The 23,654-nt window shown below is 39.8% G+C and overlaps 1 protein-coding gene across 1 annotated transcript in view; it reads right to left on the minus strand.

The window, feature by feature from the left end:
* The window catches only part of ocrl (OCRL inositol polyphosphate-5-phosphatase), a 115,663-nt gene that overhangs the window by 60,950 nt on the left and 31,059 nt on the right, over positions 1-23,654 (minus strand). Inside the window, exons 3-10 of the mRNA XM_041195181.1 lie at positions 18,234-18,325; positions 15,618-15,656; positions 13,237-13,344; positions 9,137-9,256; positions 6,579-6,687; positions 5,837-5,998; positions 3,350-3,451; positions 1,036-1,150 (exon numbers count right to left, since the gene is read on the minus strand). Coding sequence (XP_041051115.1) covers positions 1,036-1,150; positions 3,350-3,451; positions 5,837-5,998; positions 6,579-6,687; positions 9,137-9,256; positions 13,237-13,344; positions 15,618-15,656; positions 18,234-18,325 — 847 coding nt within the window. The remainder of the gene's footprint in view (positions 1-1,035; positions 1,151-3,349; positions 3,452-5,836; positions 5,999-6,578; positions 6,688-9,136; positions 9,257-13,236; positions 13,345-15,617; positions 15,657-18,233; positions 18,326-23,654) is intronic.

The raw sequence follows: 23,654 nt of genomic DNA on the forward strand, positions 1-23,654 counted from the left end.
ATAAGGCATGTCTTCTTTTTTTTAAAACTTTCATTCTTTTCTTAGGTCCACCATTGTCATACAATTCCCCAACTGTGAGAACAGGCAAGTGATCTGCAATTAGGCCTCAGCCAGCTAGTGGTGCCTGTGTGGAAAGCTGAGGGAAACTGTTTCTTTAATTTTACCTCCCTCCATTCAGTATATTTCTGTTGCAGACAGGGCCTTTGCTTAAAGTCTCACCTGACAGATTAATTTAACACTCCCTCCATATGACATTGAAGCTATTCTGCTCAGCTGAACATACTTTGTGTGAAAGATTATTTTCTCTGTTTCAGCTTTTTGTGGATTCTTATGTTCAGACAGTCTTCTTCAGTTGGAAATATTTAACTGGCTGTGACTTCCCCCACGATACCCACCAGTGTTACACTATAACCAATTCATTCTGGCATACCAAGAAATACGCTCATAAAAAATATTCTTATCCAATAAGAGTGCCTGAAGGTAAAATTACACTGACAATTATAAAATGCATCAAAGATAACTCCTCTGATTTAGAAATTCAACTTGAACCCAAGCTGTTCAAAAATATTTAATTTGCAGCAAAGGGCTTTAGGACTTAGAGCAATGTAGTAATATTTACTCTTTTGCGCTGTTTTCAATTGTTCTTCTCTTTTACAGTACAGTTTGCAGAATGGCATTACCCCACCCCACCGCCCCTTAGCCTATGCAAAAATTGAAACCTTTTTTGAAAAGGCTGCTTGTTGTAAAATGAGTAGAAACACGAGACTAGTACTAGTTTCTTGGTAGAAATTTATTTTGCTGAAATTTTAAAACATATTAAATATAAGCTTCACTACTGATTGAAAGTCAAGGCTTTACGGCTGCCTAGATCTTTGTGATTCGACTACAGAAATTGTAAGCCATTTTCCTTTCCTTCAAAATAAACAGTTTCTGTTTGAAGCTTTGTAGATAACTAATCAGTGACTTACTTTTGAATCTCTTCAACTATTTAGGCACTTAACTAATTTTCCACAATTTGATAGTACTATAACTTACTTTGTAATATTTGGATTTGTGATGCAAACTTCTTTCTGCAGCATTCAGCCATTCTTGCTCCTTGTAAGAATCAAAGTAAAAGAAAGCTTCGGTACTCAGATCCAACTCCTGAAAACTTAAAAACAAGTAAAAAAACCACTGATTAAAGTCAACGCCCCAAGCAAAATCCTTCAAAAAGAAAAATAATTCCTGCAAGATAATGTATCTTATTTTTCAAAAGATTCTCATTAGATTTAATACAAAGAATTGTAGTAAATAAAATCATAAATTGGTACATTACTTGACCTCGTCCTCACCCTTGCCAATCTACGTTCATCCATGACAGCATTGGTAGGAGTGACCACTGCACATTCTCTGTGGAGACGAAGTCCTGTCTTCACATTGAGAATTCCATTCAGCATGTTGTGTGGAACCACCAATGTGCCAAATGGGATAGATTTAGAACAGATCTAGCATGCCAAAACTGGGCATCCAAGAGGTGCTGTGAGCCATCAGTAGCAGCATAATTGTTTTCAACCACAATCTGTAACCTCATGGCCTGGCATATCCCTCATTCTACCATTATCATCAAACCAGGAATCAACCCTGGTTCAATGAAGAGTACAGGACAGCTTGCCAGCAGCAGTACCAGGAATATATAAAAACGAGGTGTCAACTTAGTGAAGCTACAACAAAAAACTACTTGAATGTCAAACAGCAAAAGCAGCATGCAATAAACAGAGGTAAGCAATCTCACAGCCAATGGGTCAGATTAAGGCTTTTCATTCCTGCTACATCCAATCGTGAATAGTGGAGGACAATTAAACAACTAACCTGAGGAGGGGCTCCACAAATAGCCCCAACCTAAAAGAGGGGGGCGCCCAGCACATCAGTGCAAAAGACAAGGCTAAAGCATTTGCAATCATCTTCAGCCAGAAGCTTTGAGTGGATGATCCATCCCGGCCACCTCCAGAGTTCCCCAGCATCTCAGATGCCAGACTTCGGCCAATTTGTTTCGCTCCACATTATATGAAGAAACGGTTGAAGGCACTGGATACTGCAAAGGCTATGGGCCCTGACAACATTCTGGCAGTAGTACTGAAGATTTGTGCTCCAGAACTAGCCACACCCAGAAACAAGCTGTTCTGGTGTAGCTACAATAAAGACATCTACCAGACAATGTGGAAAATTGCCCAGGTATGTCCTGTCCACAAAAATTAGCACAAATCCAAATACTGCCCCATTAGTCTACTCTTGATCATGAGCAACATGCTGGCAAGCATAATCTAAAGTGCTGTCAGGTGGCACCTACACAGCAAAGACCTGTTCACTGCACATCAGTTTGGGTTCCACCAAGACCATTCAGCTCCTGATCTCAATTCAGCCTTCGTCCAAACATGGACAAAAAGATCTGAACTCCAGACATGAGGCGACAGTTACTGCCCTTGACATCAAGGCAGCATTTGACTGAATTGACACCAAGGAGCCCGAGAAAACTAAAGTCAATGGGAATCGGGGGAAAACTGATCACTGGTTGGACTTATACCTAGTACGAAGGAAAATGGTTGTACTTGTTGGGGGTCAAGCATTTCAGTCCAAGGACATTACCCTGAGGAATTTCTGCAGCAATGTCTTAGACTCAACCACCTTCAGTAGCTTCATCAATGACTGCTCCTCCACCAAGATCAGAAGTAGGGATTTTGCACAATGTTTAGTACCATTCGCGACTCCTCAGATATCAAAGTAGTCCATTTCCATATGCAGCAAGACCTGAAGAACATTCAGGCTTGGTTGAAAATGGAATATTCTCCAATTGCCTGGATGAGTGCAGCTCCAACAACACTCAAGAGCTTCGACACTATACAGAACAAAGCAGTTTGATTGGCACTCCATCCACCAACTTAAACATTCACTCACTCCACCACTGACATGCAATGGCAGGAGTATGTACCATATATGAGGTGCACTGCATCAACTCACCAAGGCTCCTTCAACAGCACCTTTCAAACCTGCGACCTCTACCGCCTGGAAGGACAAGGGCAGCAGATGTATGGGAACACCACCACCTGGAAGTTCCCCTCCAAGCCCCACACCATCCTGACTTGGAACTATATTGCTATTCCTTCACTCTTCCTGGGTCAAAATTCTGGAACTCACTTTCCAACAGCACTATGGGTGCACCTACACCACATGGATTGCAGCAGCTTAAGAAGGAGGCTCACCACTACCTTCTCAAGGCACAACAAATGCTGGCCTAGCCAGCAACATCCACATTCTGTAAAACAATTTTAAAAAGCATTTTCTTTAGTTATGACAATTTAATGATGTCTTTTACCCTAGACAGTACACATCAGGTGGATGAGGGTCAGCACGAAGCCAGGGATCCAGACTAGCATCAGGAGATTGTCCGTTCACATTCCAGGTGCCAATGAAAAACCTGGAGACAGAATCATACATGAAATTCTCATCTAGTCCCTTAATGTATGATTTAAGACTGAACTTTCCAAAGGGGAATTCAACATCTGATTTTTTCAAAATTACATCAGTTCTATTCGTTGGATGTAAACATGATGGCAAAATGCACAAATGTGAAATTGTCTTAGGCACTCCATCTCCTTTATATTAGGCACTTTAAATCAGTCTTGGGCATAGTGGATACGCAGATTCAAAGCACTCAATAATGTTTTAATGTTGCATTTATTGTAGCTGTATGCATTAGCTACTGAGCTGGCTTTGGTAAGGTAGCACTTCTGGTGCAAGGCCCCTGTGTCAGCTTTATTTACCTCATAGAACTTTAAGGGGACTGAGTAGGTATAAAAGTCCACCAAAAAGGCAAATAACGATAATAGTTTTTATGCATAGGAGCAGCGAATATAAAAGCAAGGTAACAATGTTGATTTTGGACAAGGCCTTGGTTAGTTCATATGACTCCCACAGTTACCTCAACTGTACTTCCTCACACCATGCTTCATGTAAGGACTCCATTCCATTTTCCCAGTTTCTCTGTCACGGTTGCATCATCACAACAGGTGCAACTTTCCACACCAGTGCTTCAGATATGTCTTCCCTTTTCCTCAACTGAGGATTCCACCCCCACTGTGGTTGACAGGGCCCTCTACCATGTCTGCCATGAGTGTGGCCCACGTAACATTTTGTTGACCATTGCCTGTTGCCAGATTCTGCTGGTTTCCATCCACGTAATTTTATTCCTATTGGTATTACTAAAGTGATACGCATGCAAAGCAAGCGCATGTGAAATGAGGTGCGTGCTGACTGCACACAACATTGACTGTGAGAGCTGTGCTCCCTCTGCATCCAAAGCACTGCTATGGTTCAATTGGCACGTTCCACAAATTCTTATTCATGGGATCATGGTTAGTGCACATGCACAATTGCAATCTTGCAGCCTACTGAGATGAAGGGGAGCCACTCATGCGGCCCACTCACTAGCCTAGGTTGCCCATCATTGCTTTAAATACTCCTTCCAGGTGAAGCAGTGATTTATACGCAGTTTTTTGAATTTAGTATCCTGTATTCACTGCTCAGAACGTGGTCTATACTACAAAGGGGAGACCAAATGCAGATTGGGTGACTGCTTTGCGGAACATTTCCATTCAGACCGCAAATGTGACCCCAAGCTTCCGGTCATTTTAATTCATCACAGAGCTCTCAAGCTGACTTCTCTGTTCTCCGCCTCCTATGCTGTTCCAATGAAGCTCAACATAAGCTCATGGAACAGCACCTCATCTTTCAATTATGTGCTTTACAATCCTCCAGACTCAACACCGATTTCTACAATTTCAGACCATAACCTCTGCCCCCATTTTGTTTCTTTTTCTTGGCTGGTTTTGGTTTAAATCTCTTGATTTTCTCCTGTTTTCACTTATGGGCAGCAGCTTGTTCATCATTCACAACTCTCCTAGACACGTCTTTTGTTTCTTTACTTGTCCTGTTAGCACTCCCTTTGGCCTTGCACCACCAAACCTTTTGTTATTTAATCTACTTCATCTTTCGCTCTCAGATCTTCCCTTTTGTTCTTTTTTCCACCCTTCCTCATCACTTGCTTAAAGTATATTACAATTCCAACTTTTGCTTGCTCTGATGAAAGATTATCAACCTGAAATGCTAAGTTTGTTTCGCTCTCCACAGATGTTGCCCAAGCTGCAAAGTATTTCCAGCATTTTCTCTTATTTTAGATTTTCAGCATCTGCAGTATCTTAGTTTTGTATTGGTTAGCTCATAGTTGGAGCACTGTATGCTGAGCATCCATTATGGAAATGGTTCAGAAAAGATTTATTAAAATGATAGCAGTAATGTGGAATTTTGCCACAAACTTTTTTTAACAGCAGAAATCTAAAAATTCTTTTAAAACCAGGTGGTTGCTTGGTAAAGGAACAATAAAATTTGTTAACAGGCCTAAAGTCTTTCCATTATTTCACACTATTCTCCAAGGGAGAAGTGTGAAAATATGAAACCAACAATGGCTTAATCAACAGGAAAATGGCATCAAAGAGTTGGATGAAAATCATCTAGATCCACAAGTCCTTCCGAGTAGCTTGTCTGGATGAAGATACTCATTCAATACATATTAGTCAACAGGAGCTTCAGACTTGATCATGATTTCTCGCTTCTCAAGATAATAAACAAGGGACTTGCATCGTGTGCTTTTAAGTCCTCGAGATAAAACAAGCCTCGAACGAGGAGACAAAAGTATACTCTCTACAACAAATGTTAGAAAGAATAAATGAAATGAGCCATCAATCCTGAATCCTTGCCCTAACATGGGCTCAGAATCTCATACAATGAAATGGAAGAACCTGACCTGAAGTTCTGAATGTTGACAAATTCTTTCTCACGGCGTGTAAGGTAGTGTTTGATCAGCCCTTCTCTGGCCCCAGATTGATTACTTGGCTCAAACAACTTCCGCATTGTGTTGGATACTCTTGGCTGCCCATTCCATGACCCATCCTTCTCAATAGATGGTCTATAACCAAACACATAAAGAAAATTAAGTTACTAAGTGCTGCTTTAAAATGTGCATGAAATGAAATCAGAAAGAAAGGAACAGAAACTACAATAAGAGCTTGCTATGTGAGTAACAGCTAGTATAAAGCTCACACATTAATAATGCCCACTCAGGCAATCAGTGGTAGTGGAACAAGGAGTGAACAGTTTCAGAAGAAATGAATCAAAGATTGATAGATTTCTAGATATTTAAGATGTCAAGAAATATGGGGAAAATGGTGTTGAGGTAGAAGGTCAGCCATGATTGAGCTAAATGGCGGAGCAGGCTCGAGGGGCCAAAACGCCTGCTTATGTTCCTATTTCCAATGTTCCTATTGAGGAGGAATGGAGAAAATCCTGTTCGATTTTTCTACTCCTTAAAGCATGAAAGATTCATTCTTGACCCTGAACGCATTTTCTCATGACGTGCAGGGTCATTGAAGATTGTGATCAGAAGTTTCAAAACCTGGCTCATACACCTACCTCACACTTATCTATGGAAGTTGAAGTGAGTTTTAGGAGCCCAAATGTGGTGCAAGATAGTTAGATTTGTTACTCACTCTATACGAGAGGGCACTGCCACAGATGTAAAACTGCTTCCAGTTTGATTCTGTTGATTCTTCTTTTCCAGATTTAAAATATCAGTGAAATCATCATCAAACCTATACTCTAACAAAAGAAAACTGCGAGGTAACCAATTTGAAAGATTTTCTTAAACTACATAAATCCCTCTAGAATTGCAAGAACCTGACAGATTTAACTATCGAACACAATGGTCTCAAAGCAGTGAGAGTCAGGAAACCTGGAAAGGCAGAGATGCTGTCAAATTCACAACAATACCTCATTAGCATTCTTTTTTGCTCCATTTCCACAACTGGCAGCTGGGCAGATTGAGAGGCTGTTCAGCTGCAGATCTGGAAAGCCAGCAGAAGAAGCCTGCAATTGGTGTCCCAAACTAACAGTGACAATGGGGACAGAGCAGAACTCAAGAGAACGAAAACAAGAGATGGTAGGCTTGAGTGGGGGAATCTGAGGATTCTGCAGGTGGGGTGTACCAATCACAGGGTTGTTGATTTAATCCCACCCACAGTGTTAGGGAGGGGAGGTTAAAAGACCCCAATATAACAGAGGAAATGTGCCACAAATGCTCTTTCACAGTAATTCTAAATACCATGCTATTTATGCTAGCAGATTCATTACATTTTGTGTTGCAGCCTCCAACCTGCCTCCAAATCTTTCTAGGAAAGCTGCAATGCTGATGTATGTAGACAGTGCCATGGAATGGAAAAGACAAATCTCTTCTTGCAACCACTTCACACAGCACCACTTTCACTTCATCTGTCAAAACTGTGGTTGGAGGGGTGGGGATTAATGAGGTGCTGGGCTGCATAATCCCTTGCCTGCAGACTCAAGAGTGGGCTTTTGAGTTTCCTTTATTTTAACTTTTGTCTATAACTTCTGAACCCTCTTCACCTTGGGAATGCCAGCCTTGGTTCAGTTGGTAGCACTCTCACCAATGAATCAGAAGGTTATGGGTTGAATTCCCACTCTAAGCCTTGAGCGCAAACATCAAGGCTGATACTCCAGTGTAGTACTGAGGGACTGCTGCACTGCCAAATATGCTGTCTTTCAAATTAGTGTTAAATCGAGGTGCAGTCTGCCTTGTTGGGTGGATGTGAAAGATGCCATGGTGCTATTTTGAAGAAGAGCATACGATTTATTTCCCCCCCGCCCCCGGTGTCCGGGCCAACATTTATCCCTCAATTAACATCACACAAACAGATTATTAGGTCATTATCACATTGTTGCTTGTGGAACCTTGCTGGCTTTCCTACATTATAACATTGACTACATTTCAAAGTACATAATTCACTGTAAAGCACACTGGAGTCATGAAAGACAGATTAATGCAAGTCTTTCTTTCACAAATATTAGCAGAATTTGTTAAGTGATTAGGGACTTTCTCTTGACTATATACATCCCTTAAAATTTCACCTAAACACATTTTTCTGCTCTTGCCACAAGAGCAAACAGGGTATTTCAATTTGAATCTGTCTAAAACATATTTCCAACCATATGTATCTAAACTCCGCCCAAATCAAACATTTAGCCATAACATTTTATATGGTTCAGGATAGTGACTTTTTTTCAAACTGTTCAAGAAGAGGCATGAGTCCTCGAAAGTGTGATAACAAGCTCAGTCAGATCACTGCATTAATGACATTGTGACATTCAATACACTTATACTTAGCTAAAAAAACAAAGCCAATTGTTTTAAGAATTCTATCTCCTTGTAAAATATATTTTAAAACTACAAGACAAAGAAGCATAAATGTGATGATTTATGTAATACTGTGTTCTATAAACTCAACACTTTCTAAATCTTGAAGGAGATTAAAGTATTTCATACTCTATTCACTTGCATATTTTGTATACCATTTACGAAGCTTCATGATGTGTCAGCAAAAAGTTGGAAATGTGATGGGCTGATTCAGTATGACTGACCTGATGCATTTCCTTCTGTGAGGAAGTTAAGTCAAAATATTCTGTGACAAATTGCAATAAATTCAAGTCAGCACAGTTCACTGAGGCAGGCCATGACCAGTAACCTGACTAGAATTGTTCAAGGGTGTAGCAATTTGCCACCAGTGAAGGCAATGTGAGATATATATATATATATATATATATATATATATATTCTGGTTAATGGGACACAATGTAAAAGCTCACCAAATCAATGTGATGGATAGGTATGGGCCAAGATGGGCAACACTGGGCAATATTACAGCTCACTCAAAACTCATTCGCCTATAAAGTTAAAATTTAGATTAAATGGGCCTGATTTTAAAATACCAAATTTCTAACATTCACATAAAATTCTGTATTAGTTTTGTTAGAACATTAAACGATTCTCTTTTTTCAACTCTCTTCTTTTCCAACTTTTATTCTGACCTTTTGGGTCAGTTAATGCCAAGATTTCTTGCTCCATTTCTCAGCTACTGAGAGATTTTACAACTGTTCTGAGTAAATAAGTTCAGGCCCCAGATTGTTTGGTGCCCAACTTTTGTCATTTCATTCTCATTCATTCATTTGTCAAGTAATACCATGGACCAATTACCTGAGTTAACTGCTCCACTTGGTTTGCCATGTAATGGGTCCAACACTTGGGGCCAACTTGCTGATTCCATTCCAAATGGATCCTTTATCACTTTCTCAGCCACAATGCTTTTAGTTAAGGCTTGTTGAATGGAAAAAAAAAAGACAGTCATATAATTTCCACCACCATAAGGAAATGGCAAAAAATTCACATTTGGTTCCCTGTCAAACAACTTAGAAAATCTTGAGTGATTTCTTCAGAGAGCTAGATTTGATTTAAAAATAGACTTTTCTTTAGTTCAACGTGCAGTTGATGAGCTGTGTAATCATCCTGCCTTTATTCATCCAACTAATTTTACAAAGAATACACTTACACTCTAAGTAATATTTATAGCTTACATGATGGTCTTCTACAGTAATCAATTTTTCAAAGCCTTCATGCTTTCTGGAAAAATATTCACGATTCAACCGTGGAAAAACATGTACCTTAAGAAGTTGTAACAGTTTCACAAAATTCAAATTATGCACTTAGAATCAGAATGGTTACAGCATGGTTACATGTTATGTCCATGCCAGTTCTTAGCAAGAACAAATCAGCTGTTTCCACTCCCCTACCCTTTCCAATTTCGCTTTAGGTGCTTGACCAATTCCCTTCTGAAAGCCACAATTGAATTTGCCCCCACCACACTCTCAGGCAGTGCATTCCAGATCCTTACCACTTGCTGCGTTAAAATGATTTTCCTCAACTCACTATTAGTTGTTTTGCCATCTAGCTTATATCGGTGTTCGCTGGTTCTTCTGAAGGGAACAGTTTCTCTCTGTCTCGGCCTCCTTGTTTGGAACACTTCTATCAAGTCTTCTCTCAGCATTCTCCTCTCTAAGGAGAACACCTCAGCTTCTTCAGGCTAGCCATGTAACTGAAGTCCCCCATCCCTGGAATCATTCATGTAAATATTTTCTGCACCCTCTAGAATTATACACAATATTCCAGGCTGAGGCCAAACTGGTGTTTTATAAAGGTTCATCATAACTTCCCTACTTTTGTACTCTATGCCTAGGTTTAGAAAACCAAAGATCCTGTATGCCTTAGTAACTGCTTTCTCAATCTGCCCCGTCACCTTCAACTAATTTATGTACATATACCCCCAGGTCTCTCTGTTCCTGCTTGCCTTTAGAATTTCGCCCTTTTAAAAAAATATTGTCTCTCCCTATTCTTCCTACCAAAATGAATCACTTCGCACTTCTCTGCATTAAATTTCATCTCCCACATGTCTGCCTATTTAAACAATCGGTCTTTTTATTGACAATATGTCCTTTTGATGCCTATCACTATCCTCATCACTGTTCGCAATATTTCCATGTTCTGTGTCATCTGCAAATTTTGAAATTGTGCCCTACACACTTAAGTCATTAAAATACATGTACAAAAGCCCTGGCCTTGGTACCGATCCTTGGAATCTTTCCTCTAATCTGAAAATCAACCATTTACCACTGCTTTGTTTCCTATGTAATGGAGCCAAGATCTCACGTTATATTTTTATGAAATATATATGTATCATCATGGCTACTTCCTAAAATTTTAAAACTGGACAATGACCTTTTAAAATGACTGATGCCAGTCTGGCTGTGACCTTCGAACAATAGGAGCTAATCTAGCAGTGTCGAAGATATTTGCTCCTCGTTATCTCTGAAGAGATGCGAACGACTCTGTGGACTGAAGAGACCAAATTCAAAGGGAATTATACAAAGGCCATCTACATTTCATAACCGAGGCCTGGCCAAAGGAGACTACTAATCTGCAAAGGCAAAGTGGCCTGCAACTTTCCTTTCAAATTCTTAATGGTTGGAACATTAACCATTTCAGGGACCCAGACAAAGGAATATATACCCTTTGTCAGAGCCAAAGTGGAGGGGTGGCAGTCATGTGACATGACCCCCCCACCCCCCCCAACTGAAAGAATCTGTAATATTGTTTGTGGAGCTGCAAAGGTCAGCCTGCCATCTTCCATCCAGCAAGCAGCAGCTCAGAAAAAGGACTCTGTCCAGTTGAATACCTGGCCCCCATCTACACTGTTTCTACTGGGACTTCTGAACTTCTGTCACCTACAAGACTAATTCATCTCTGCATCCCCATCTCATTGTACAAGTCAACCTTACTGGAAAAGAGAATTATCCAGCATCAGGTCAATCTGCTGGCCTCTGTGAAGGAATTCACCACTGGATTTTTCTGGACTCTGTACACACATGAAACAATAATTCTTTACTCTGTGATCTTTGCCCTGTAAATCTTTCTTTCTCTATCCCCCTCTATTATTGTATGAGTGAGGAGGAGGAAGTGTTGCGACTCTCCTCTCACCTTTCAGTGCATGCAAATGAACTAACCCTCTGAATTTACCCTATCTTGAGTTTGCTGTGGAATTATTAATAGAAATTGGATCACACCAAAACTAAGGGGTTGGGAAATTGCAACTGCTTATAAAGGGAGAAATCAAAATCAAAACACCTTTCTGTTTACGGATGGTTGGTGAGAGGAGAAATCAGGAATGTTTAAATTAAACCCCTCCTGTCTGTAACATCTGTCACTCAGCCAAATTTGGTATCCATGTTGCCACTTTCCTCTTTATTCCATGCACTTGAGCTTCACTGCCAAGCTTATGTGCCACTTTATTAAAAGCCATGGAAGTCCATGTCACCACATTATCCTCAACAACCCTTTCTGCTACTCCATCAAAAAAACTCAATCAAGTTAGATAGACACAATTTGTCTTAAACAAATCCATGCTGACATCCCTTAATTAATCCACACTTGTCCAACGAACTGCTAATTTTGTCCTGAATTATCATTTCTAAAAGCTTTTCCATGACTAAGGTTAAACTGACCGGCCTGTAGTTGTAAGGTTAATTCTACATCCTTTTTTGAACAAGAGTGTAATATTTATAATTCTCCAGTCCTATGGCACCACCCCTGTATCAAAGGAGGATTGGAAAATGATGGCCAATGTTACCACAATTTTCTCCTTTACTTCAGTCAGTCTTCTCAGATGCATTCTATCTAGTCCTGCTGACTTATCAATTTTAAGTATATCCAGTCTTTCTCATACCTCCTTGTTATCAATTTTAAGCCCATCCACTGTCTCAACTATCTCTTTTTAACTATGACTATGGCAACAGCTAGTGGCATAATTAGAACAGAATGATGCCGCTGCATTCTTGTTATCTATTGAACTCTTTACAAAAACCATTACATAACATAATATAAAAATGTTAAAATCATCTTGTGAAATTGAACTCAACCCACAATTGTTTACAAATTTTCAAATAACCTCATCAAAATTAATAATATCACCTTAATGAAAATGAAAAAGCAAAAATTAATTTTTTAATTATTGACTTCATGAACTGAAATAAAATTATGTTGACTTTCACAGAACAAACTAAAGGACATATTCTGCTTGTCCTTTATTGTCTATCAAATCCGTTTCTCCTTAACCATTTATTATGAAATGCTAAGTGCCACACCATTGATTGAAATCGTAAATTCCAGCCACACCATCAATTAAAATTATAAATTCCAGCTTCAACAGTGCACTTGTCTCTCCAAACATAACGCATAGGAAATTCCTCAGGATGAGCTTTATCAACCTGATTACAGCACAGAAAGGCAATTAAAAGCAATCCACAGATGGCAAAAATCAACTTGCGACACATAAAAGAACGTAGATAGAATGTTTACAAGTGGTAAGGTACCAATAACAAATTGCAAGTTAACTTTATTCAATTGAACCAATGATGCCCAAGTTTTTAAAAAGTATCTAAATAGAATTAACTTATAAAATGCCAGGGTGTCAATGCTTATAAGACTGTTTGGTGGGCAACCCATGTGCATCCATTTTGACAGTGTATGCTACCTACAAAATAAAACAGGTCAATTTAATTTTGCACCACTCAATTTAGGGACATTTTCATGACTGCCTGGGCAATTACGTCTTTCACTTAGACAGTTCATCTGAAGTATTTTTCAAGTCAGTTCACTGTGTGGAGAAGAAGTCAGGTCTTATATTTGCTCCAAAGGAATCAACATCTCCCCTATTTTACATTTCGCATTTCAAGCAGCTTGTCTACCTTGTTGGACCTTTTTCACTTCAGTGAGGAAGCTGAGGCAGTACTCATCATCTGGCAGCTCAAAGAGGTAGTTTGTTTGGTCCCCTTGTATACGGATCCTACATAAGCCTAAAAAAAAAATCAACCAAGCAATCAATCACAGGAGCTGTTTAACAAAGAATGCAGTTTGGGATGCCAAGGAGAGCACCAGAGTTCAGCGGTAACAAAATCATGCTTTGGCCATGGCAGCAGTAAAACAGGGAGAGAGGCTTTGAACTGAGCAGGGCAGCAAGGCATGATGTAGTTGGGTGCCCTAATCCTGTTTGGTGCAGTCCAAAACAAATAGTTAGGGAAAGGACAGCAGCAATGCTAAAAGAACGTGTTTATATTTATTTAACACTTCCCATATCCTCAGGACATCTTAAAGTGCTTGATGTCAAATGAATTATTTTTGAAGTGAAAACACATTTATGTAGACACTGCACCATCCATGTTGCACATAGCAATGAGACAAAAGATCAGTAAATCTTTACTTTGGTGAAGTTAGCGAAGGACATTAGCGAGAGGCAAAACCCTCTTCAATTTATGCTTTCAATCTTTAACATCTGCTTGAATTGGCAGACCAGACAAAGGAGTTCTTGGTTTAAATGTCTCAGCTGAAGGACAGCACTTCTAACAACGCAGCGCTGGACTGTCAGCCTTAGATTACATGCTCAAGTCATGGTAATCTTCAGAGTCAAGCATGCTATTAAGTGAACCATGTTAACACTGGTAATGCGTCATACAGCTTAAAAATTCCCAAGTGGCTTTCCATCAATTGATCTCAACCCAGGGAGACAGGCAAAACATTTTAAGAGTGAAAAAATGGGTACAACTGTATCAGTTAAATTAGAAGCATGCTGATTGACTAATGGAGAGAATTCACCTGTGGTTGAACACTGCCAGTCCTTAACAGCACCCAGGGGGATAAGTGTGAGTGGGTACCACTCAGCATTTGTTAAGAGTGGAGTGCAGTCCAAGGTGTGTTTTCCCCCTTAAAAGCTTAAGCTGTAAATAAGCTGAACAAATCTGCAGGTACCATGCTTGGAAGATAATATTGTTTAAAATAGCTGCTGCCTAGGGGGAGATAAAGGGCTTGTAGGAACAAGACCTTCAGCTAGGCTAAAAGTAAACTGTGGAGGTTGCTGGGCAAACTAACCTGTGCTTTTAAGAACCATGAACAACAGAAGTTGAAATCTAAATACCTATATCTAAGTATGTTCATTGTTTCCATTGGAGGAAAGTCAGCTTGAAAAGATAAGCTTGGAACAAGCTGGAAGCTGATCTGAATACTGGTGAGCAATTTGTTCTGAACTGGAAGTCCCTTCTCCCAAATTTAGATAGAAGCGATCAACTCATGAGTTTCTGGAGTGATAGAAGGTATCATCTTCTTTCCTAAAGAAGAAATTAGGCTCATTCTGACTAGGATATTTTGTAACATTACGCATCATTACTTCAAGACAGGCACATTTGATAATATTTTCTTTCATGGGCTGTGGACATTGCTGGCAAGGCCGGTATTTGTTGTCCATCACTAATTAACCTTGAACTGAGTAATTTGCTAGGCCATTTCAGAGGGCAATTAAGAGTCAACCACATTGCTATGGGTCTGGAGTCACATGTAGGCCAAACCAGGTAACGATGGCAGATTTCCTTCCCTACATGACATTAGTGAACCAGGTGGGTTTTTACAATAATCAGTGATAGCTGTCATGGTCATCATCACTGAGATTATATTTATATTTCAAGATTTATTACTCAAATTACACCAGCTGCCAGGGTGAGATTTGGTCCCCAGAGCATAAGCCTCAGTCTCTGGATTACCCAGTCCAGTGACATTACCACTACGCCACTGTATCCCCTACACCCAGGCAAGCATTTAGTATTTATATACATTGAGATTTGCAGAACTGTCTTTGGCATATAATAGATCACTCTTGCACTAATTTGCATACTTAAATCAATAGCCATGCTTTATATCTCAAAGTCCAAATTCAGGAGAGAAAGTTCCATGTGATGGATTAGACTAAAATAAATGGGATGCTGAGAGCTCAGTGAACTAAGCCAAGAGTGGAAGCAAAAGGCCTGAGCTACTGTGCAAACCGTGGGCCTTAATACATTATAGGAACAAGGAGTCAGATGTGATGGAGGGTGGGGGGAAACTGTGCTGATAACAGCTAGACTGAAAAAAATACATTTCCCAGAATCAATTAAGACTTAACAAATTGATATAGCGCTTGTGGGGTCAATAATTCTATTTTGAGTATATTTGTTAAAAAAATGAATAGCCTCTGCAAGCAAAAAAAGCCTCACTGTTCAGCCTTTATATTTAAGTTTTATAAAAAGTATTAAAAAGTACTCACGTGTAAAAGGATCATCTATTAAAAGAGCATCCTCGGCCTCTGAAAGTAAGCAAGGTATTCTTTGGTTATGGTAAAGTTCTGACAGTTTGTTGCACAAGAGATACAGCTGACAATTCCTTCATCATTAGAATGTATAGTGTTAAATGTTAAAGAATGTGTGTAAGGAGTGATTTCCAGAGAGTGGGACCAATGCAGTTCAAGGCTTTGTGACCAATGACAGGGTGGAGTGAGGGGTGCTGCATTAAAGATCAGCATTGTAGCATTGAAGAATGTGAGAGGATGAAAGACTGAAGGAGGTTGCAAGGATAAGATGGAAGGAGGGTGGCAATGGAGAGATTTTAAAACAAGGCCTGATTTTAAAATCAATGTTGAAGGAGGACAAGGAGTCAACATAATAAGTCAACAAGGATGGAGGTGATCAGAATAAGGGCAGTCAAATTTTCAAAAAGTTGGAGCTACTTATGGACCGTGATGGATGCAGGAGTTACGGCTAGTTAACAAGGAGGACATAATAGAGACTGAGGCTAAGTTAACTAAAGTGTGGATAAGGGTTTCAATAGCAACAAAGGTGAGGCAGCAGCAATGCATGCAGGTCAAAGTCAGTGGCCCTGGAATTGGATAGCATTGGATTTGAAACTCAACTCTGAGTTAAACAGGATGCCATGGTTTTACATTGCTTAAATAGGTGGCTTTGGTGTGAGAGTAAAGCCAAAGATAAAATAACAACTTTTCCACTGGGTACTGAAACTTTGTGTTGGGCTTGTCAATTTTCAGTTGAAGCAAACTTGTCAGACAGGCAGTCACTGGGTTATGAAAAGGCAAAGTGCAATGTGATCAGCATACATATAGAAGTTGAAGCTGTGCATCCAGATGGTGTTGAGAAAGAACATTGTGAGGATCAGGAAAAAGAGGGGGCAACAATTGATTTTTGGGGGGCTTCTGGAGAGGATATTAAGAGTTTGGAAAAGAAGCAATTTCTGAAAATATACTGGCTGCGTTTGAACATGTAGAAATGAAAACATATGGGCGTAAATGGAGGGAAAAGGTAAAAACTGGGTGGTTGACTATATCAAACACTGAAAATGTCATGAAGGGGAAAAAAGGATGATTCAATATGGTCCCATCACAAAGAATGTTATTCTTGACTTTGGTTAGGTGACCAAGGCAGACTGAAGGGATTTGAGCAGAGTGCTTTTGGAGAGCTGAGAGTTGGCAGCATGTTCAAAAGGGCGGTCAGATTTAAGGCAATAATTGGAGAGAACATGTAGCTTGAACATATAGGCTTTTGAAGAGAAAGCAATGATGGTAGCTTTGGAATTGAGAGGGATGATAACTGAGCAAATATGTGGTGACAAATAACTAAACTAGACATAAGCCAGATGTAATTAAGTTTGCCTGCCTTGGACTTAAGGAAGCAGTGACAAAACCTATCCTGGGGTTAGTAATAGCTATGTAGAGAAGGTGAATAATCTGAAACAAGGTCTTTCGTGGAAGAATCAAAAGAGCAGCTGAGGAAGTCAACAGTAATAGTATAATGTTGGTTGGTGGGGCAAAGGTGAGGGAGCTGGGTGTTTCACAGCAATAGAGAGGTGGTTGGGGAGATTTTTTTTCCCCCAGTAGATGAAGAGCGGTGGGGTTGATAAAGTTGGACGAATGTGAGTGGTAAGGGTTTTGAGAAAGTGTTCATTGATAGCCTAAACAAATAGCTTTGTTATATTTTCAAGATAATCTCTGCTTCCAATCAACCTGCCTACCCATTCTCCCATTGTGCCCATAACTCATGAATCAAAATCTCTTGTTTATATGGATATCAGGGCGTCGAACAATTTCAGGAATAAGCAATACGCCCCAAAACATTGAGTAGCTTCCATTAGTGATATAGCAGGCATTATCTCCTGTTGTGTACACTGAATTCTCATTTATGCCACTGAAGCAAAGATGATCTTTACTTCTACAAGCTTTGGTTCGTAGAGAGGGGGCAGTGGTTCATTACAAAGACAGATGTGGATCCATGGGAACAAGACAAAGAGAAGGAAAGGATCATTGCCAAACATCCTCTTTACTGGTCACAGCTCTAGTTTTTATTTTTCTCCCAAGTCCTATGATTGGCCAAGATGATGAAAAAATTGCTTCAACTATGCAAAATTCTGCAGTATACAGGCATGCAATCTTTATTCAGGCCTCTGGCAGAACCACTCTAACTGGATGCCGATGTGTGACTAAGATTGAGGGTTTAAACTTCACATTTTCCTTGCCTTTTGCTTTTGGAGTGAAGCATTGGCTTATGCTCAGCACCTGTTCAACTATATAGCCGAGGCCATGCAAGAATTGCAGGTCCAAAAACACCCACATCTTACTTCTCCATATCATATTGCAGCACATTACATCATATTGCAGCACATTACATCACAGCACTAATGTCAAGTCATTATTTAATTTACTCAAATTTAATCAAATTGGTTAAACTGGAAAACAATGGTATTATTATTAGATAACATTATAATTATAGAAAGCATAGTAGAATTAAATTTATTAAGAATACATTTCCACTGTATCTTCCTTTTATTTGGGTATTATTGCAGATTAAAAAATTGTCAGAGCTGCTGCTCCCTGTACCTTGTATAATGTGAAATTGGTTATTAATGGAGATCACTGTCTGATCAGCGATGGTTCCAACATTAGCTTCTGAAGTTGCAGATATGGATAATCTAAAAGAAGAAACAGAACTACCTTTATTAAGTTAACTGTATACCAACTGCAACATGTTAATAAAAGCTTCCAAGGATGCTTGAAACAGGATGCTGATGCAAGAACAGTAAATGCTAGAAATACTCAACAGGTCTAGCATCATCTGTGGAGAGTGAAACAGAGTTGACACTTCCAGCCTGTGATGTATCCTTCACAAACCTGGAACTTTGACTCTGGTCGGAATTTAACGCACCCCCCCCCCCCCCCCCCCCCCACCCCCCCCAGAGATGGGTTGGGAGGTGGGGTGCATAAAATAGGACAGGAGGTTGGGGGGTGGCATATATAATGGGGTAGAAAGGTGCAGGATGGAGATCCTGTTGCTTTCCTGACTCCCGCCAATTAAGTCTGGACTGGGAAGGGTCGTAGATGGCCTTCCAGCCCAGTGGCTAACTGAGGCCCTTATTTAAGGCCTCAGTCCAGTGCAGCTGTTATTCAACCAGCAGCAGTGGGGCCACACACATCCTAAATCCTGGCTGCCTGTGGCTTGGTGGTTGGGGGGGAGGGAAAAGGGGAATCCATCCTACTTAGGTAGCCTTTGCCCAATGGACAGACTATTGGTGGCAAGGTCTGCCTACACGGGAAGACCCCCGTTTGCCTTTTAAACTCTCCATCTCACCAGGACCTCCTTGGCTGGCCCCGGTGATCCTGCCTCACCTACCTTTCCGCCAGGACTACAAAGATGATGCTCCTAGCTGCCAGTGCTGGAGAGCTGTTGCCTCTGATTGGTCAGCAGCTCTCAGAGGCAGGGCATCCAACCCAAGGTGCCAAAGACCCCGTCACCAATCAGGTTAGTGCCTGATTGGCATTATATTGGATGCCAGAATAGCTGCGGCAAGATTGCTGCTGACTTTCTGGTCAGTGAATTGGCCCAGCTACAAGACCATTTAATTCCACCCTCTGTTCTCTCTGCATGGACGCCACCAAAGCTGATGAGCATTTCCAGAATCTTCTATTTTTTATTTCAGATTTCCAGCATTCCCAGTATTTTCCTTCTGTAGGAAATTGATCAAATGGCATACATGGCAATTATGGCACAGAAAGAAGCCATTCGGCCCAAACAGGTATTTTGTATTGTACCCCTAAACATGTTCCAAAATGTTTATTATCTCAACTGCACAACAAAAATGTTTATTTAGAAACCCATTAATCACATCTCTTTCTTTTGCAAGTTCTACACTGTAGCAAAAAATGAAAGAAATTTCAGAAGTCAGACCATAAAGTGTAGAAAAAGATATGGCCTAGGTGGTAGCTGAGAGGGTATGAAGTTATTTTCATCATGATATCAAAGGGGTCACACAGAAGCATTCTGAGGTGGTTTATTAGTTACAAAAAAAAAAGTTTGCCAACTTTTTTGTGCCAATGGTATCCTTTTAAGATCACCTGCCATTGACTACAGCAAGTTTCCTCAGTCTTCTGGCAGACTGCTTGGTTGAGATTTCTTTTATGGCAAGATATTCCACCTTAGAAACAATGGATTAGATTGACGAGCACTCCCAACAACATCAAAAAGTGTACTGCTACAGTCATGGAAAGCTCCAGGGCCCACTGTCCCACTCAGTGCCGATAACATCACTCAGGAATAAGCAGCTGATGTGGAACAATTTATTTTAAAAAATCTGTTTTACTTGTAGCCACATATTGTAGGTGCATAACTCACAACAATTCCAGTGATCAAACACAATGTATGAGGCACTACCATCGAATCATTTGGGGATCCAACAGTGCTGTTTACATCACAGGCCAGAAATTTAAATTCTTTCATTGCAACCTCTTCACTTTAGGTAAATAAATAGAACGCTGTCTTAATAAGAGTTTTGTGAATGCTAAGTTTCAGCTAACTAAATGGCTAACTTTCGGTTTATCAGCGAAAAATGAACAAACACATCCTGGGCAGAGACTGGATCAGCTGGAAATTAGGCAGACTGAAGAATCACTTGCTGAGTTGAGGGTGTGAGGGCAAGATGGAATGAGCTGATTTTGGTTTTACAGTAGAAAAATTAATAAACATCCACGCAGGTTTCAGATTTGTTGTTTTACTTGGACAGGTTTTTACTAGTTGATTGCAGTATTTAAAATTTCTGAACCAGCAAAATAATTTTGCAGTTTAAATAGCTTTGCAAACATTAGCAGCTTCACTAACACTCTACAAATAGCAGTAATAAAACCATCTTGAGCTTTCTTGATGGGAATGAGGTACAAAGTCAATACACAAACTGTCCTACTGTTTACAACTATTGAACAACAGTCTTAAATAAAAAAGTGCAAGTTTTGTGTAATTTAACTTCCACCCAAACAATTGTTATTGTACAAACAGCAACATCCTTGCACAGTAGATTCAAGTTCAACACCAGAGCCTCATTAAGCAATCACCCATCTCACTGTTACTGTAGGATCTTGCAGTGGACAGCTTGCCTGTTACCAACATCATATTTCAAAGCACATGCATTCGCATACCAAATAACTGCTTCCAAAGCAGATCCAATTTTCACAACTTAAGGATGATGCCCAATCTCAAGGAGGACAGAGAAAACATTTTAAGGTCATCCTGCAAGTCTCATTAAAAGGGGACAAATAGACATGGACGTGTGGAAGGAACTTGCCACAAGCTGTGCCATGCAGTGGCGCCTCATCTGACAAGCTGCAACATAGTTGGAAACTTGACTGCATAAACTTTGCCGCAGAGAAGTGATGTAAGCGGAAGGAGAGAACTCCCCAACCCCTGCCTCCACCCCCACCTGCCCCCATCGCCACCCCTGACTCTCTCTCCCCACCCCCCCGCCATCGCGCCACCCCTGACTGCTGAGTCACACGAGGATACAAAAATCATGAAGCCTGGCAAGTGTCAGCTTCATTTTGAGGGATTGAGGATGACTTTGTGGAGCATTTTGAAATGCTTATAATGAATGTGATAAGGAGCTACTGAAATGTAAATTGTTAACAAGCATTTCTTGACTCTACTCATTACATGTAACATCTCAAGTTATTTTGTTCCCAGGCTTTGAACAATATGCCATTAGATGACCCATACTTTTGCCAGCTACTAGTAGTTTATTATTAAATTAACTAATTTATTATTAGCACTTTAATTGCATGATGCCCAGCCACTGTTTGCTCTTCAATTCCTTTTAATAAAACTTAATTCCCCATATTGTAATCGCAAAACAAATTGGCATAATTGTATCAGTCATATGATATTACCTTGAGCTCCAAATTCAATTTCAATTTATTTACACACATGACTAACTTTACAACCAACAGCTTTAAAAAATAAAATTGGTCATAGGCACCATTAAGTAATTCAAATGCACTTTAGTAAAAGCTGGGCCAGCCACTGATTTATGCATATTGACCAAGGAGGTGGTTTGGAAGCATATATTAATTCAAATGGTGTGTAAGCTTGTTCAATCCTGGAGGCATTAGTTTTCTTCAAACTCAGTACCAACATTGGATCTTCTACTTCCTCCAGAAAGGCTTAATGTTTCATCCAAAAGAAAACACCTCCAATAATGTAGCTCATTATTACACTGAACTGTCAGTCTGGATTATGAATTCAAGTCTCAAATTTGTGGCTTGAACCATGATCTAAATGTTACCGCTGATTCCAGATTGGCACCTATTATTTATGGATAATTGGAAAAAACATACGCCCATTTGGAAAGCAATGTAGTAGAGCTGCTTGGAGCACCACTGCAGAGGCTGCGGCACAACTGGTGGAAAGGTGTAACCAGACTTACAATTACTACAGACTTCATTATTCTCCTCAGGTTGTCAAAAAGCATCACTATCTATGTAACATAAAAGTATCTCTTACAGCTGGGTTGTTTTACTTCTTCCTAGGCTATTCAATATCAGAACCTCTGACTTACCATAATGCACCTTGGAATCTGCTATCTATCGGAAGTAGGATTACTTTGATTAAGTACAACATTCTGACTTCCTGGAATTCTTTAAAGGATATTGGCCATCCCAAAGGTGCTCCTCCCAAAATACAAGATTAAAGCTCAATGGGACTAATGGGTAGGACACCGAAAGTTTTCAAGAGGTTCATAGAATGTTAATTGCAGTTCTGATGCGCTGGCCAAATGTAAACCCACAACCAGTCTCTGAGTTAGAGCTGTTTATCAAATTGACTATGAATCACAGACCTGCTCCTACTTTAGACCTGACTCATGTCTTCCCCAAATTCCTGGGGCATAGGAAATACCACTATCTGCACTTGACATATATCAAGCTGACTAAATTGATTACAACACTGAAATAGATCAGAAAGTATGAGAAATAAATGGCTTTGAAGTAACATTTACATAAGAGCCCCACACTTTATAATCTCTACAGCCAAAGGAATCACACAAAAAGAAATTGTGATGATGGCCAAGCAAGATTTTAAAATAAATAGACTTTTTACTAATTTCATGTTTGTCACATAGGACACTTCAGGTCAAATCTCAGTCTGCACAGGTTGGAATCTGCTACCTATCGGAAGTGGGATTACTTTGATTACGTATTAAGTACAACATTCTGACTTCCTGGAATTCTTTTAAAGGATATTGGCCATCCCAAAGGTGCTCCTTGTAAAATACAAGATTAAAGTTCAAAGGAACTAATGGGTAGGGCACCGAAAGTTTTCAAGAGAATGTAAGTTGCAGTAAATTCAATGCATGTCACATGACAAAGCACATTTTATAAAGCGTGCAGTTTACAAGGGCGCATTGTACAAATGTAACACTCAACTTTTAAACGGATTGCATTTCAAAGCTATCCTTCCAGTTATTAATTTGAAAGTATAAACTTAAAAACCACAACACCATTTTGACGTTGCCTCATTTGGCCTCAAGCACAACCCTTAGATAGCCATCTAATTTCCAATGTTATATAACAATAAACATATTCGAACTATAGAATTAACAATTCTCACCATTTTCAATCTGGATCAATAGAGGCCTGCAATTGATCTGCACTAAATGTGTTACATCCGAAAGTATCACATTTCAAGGGTCAACTGTCTACGGCACGAAAGTTAATGATTGGTGACTTTTAAGTGAGGCTTGCTTTTAGCAAAATATTCAATTGGTTAACTGTAAATAAACCTGAAGAGATTTGATTCAGCTAGTAATTGCTAATGAGAATCATTAAGTAGAAATAAGCGAACAGTTACATTTTCCAATATTAACATTAAGGAGCAAATATGACAAAACCAAATAAGTCCCGGTTTTCCTCATCAAATTTTCTTCTTCACTAAGTTGAGAATATAGAACTAAAAACATCTGTGACTACACAAAAAATTGCTTA

The sequence above is a fragment of the Carcharodon carcharias genome, chromosome 9 (assembly GCF_017639515.1).
Source record: "Carcharodon carcharias isolate sCarCar2 chromosome 9, sCarCar2.pri, whole genome shotgun sequence".
Lineage (NCBI taxonomy): Eukaryota > Metazoa > Chordata > Chondrichthyes > Lamniformes > Lamnidae > Carcharodon > Carcharodon carcharias.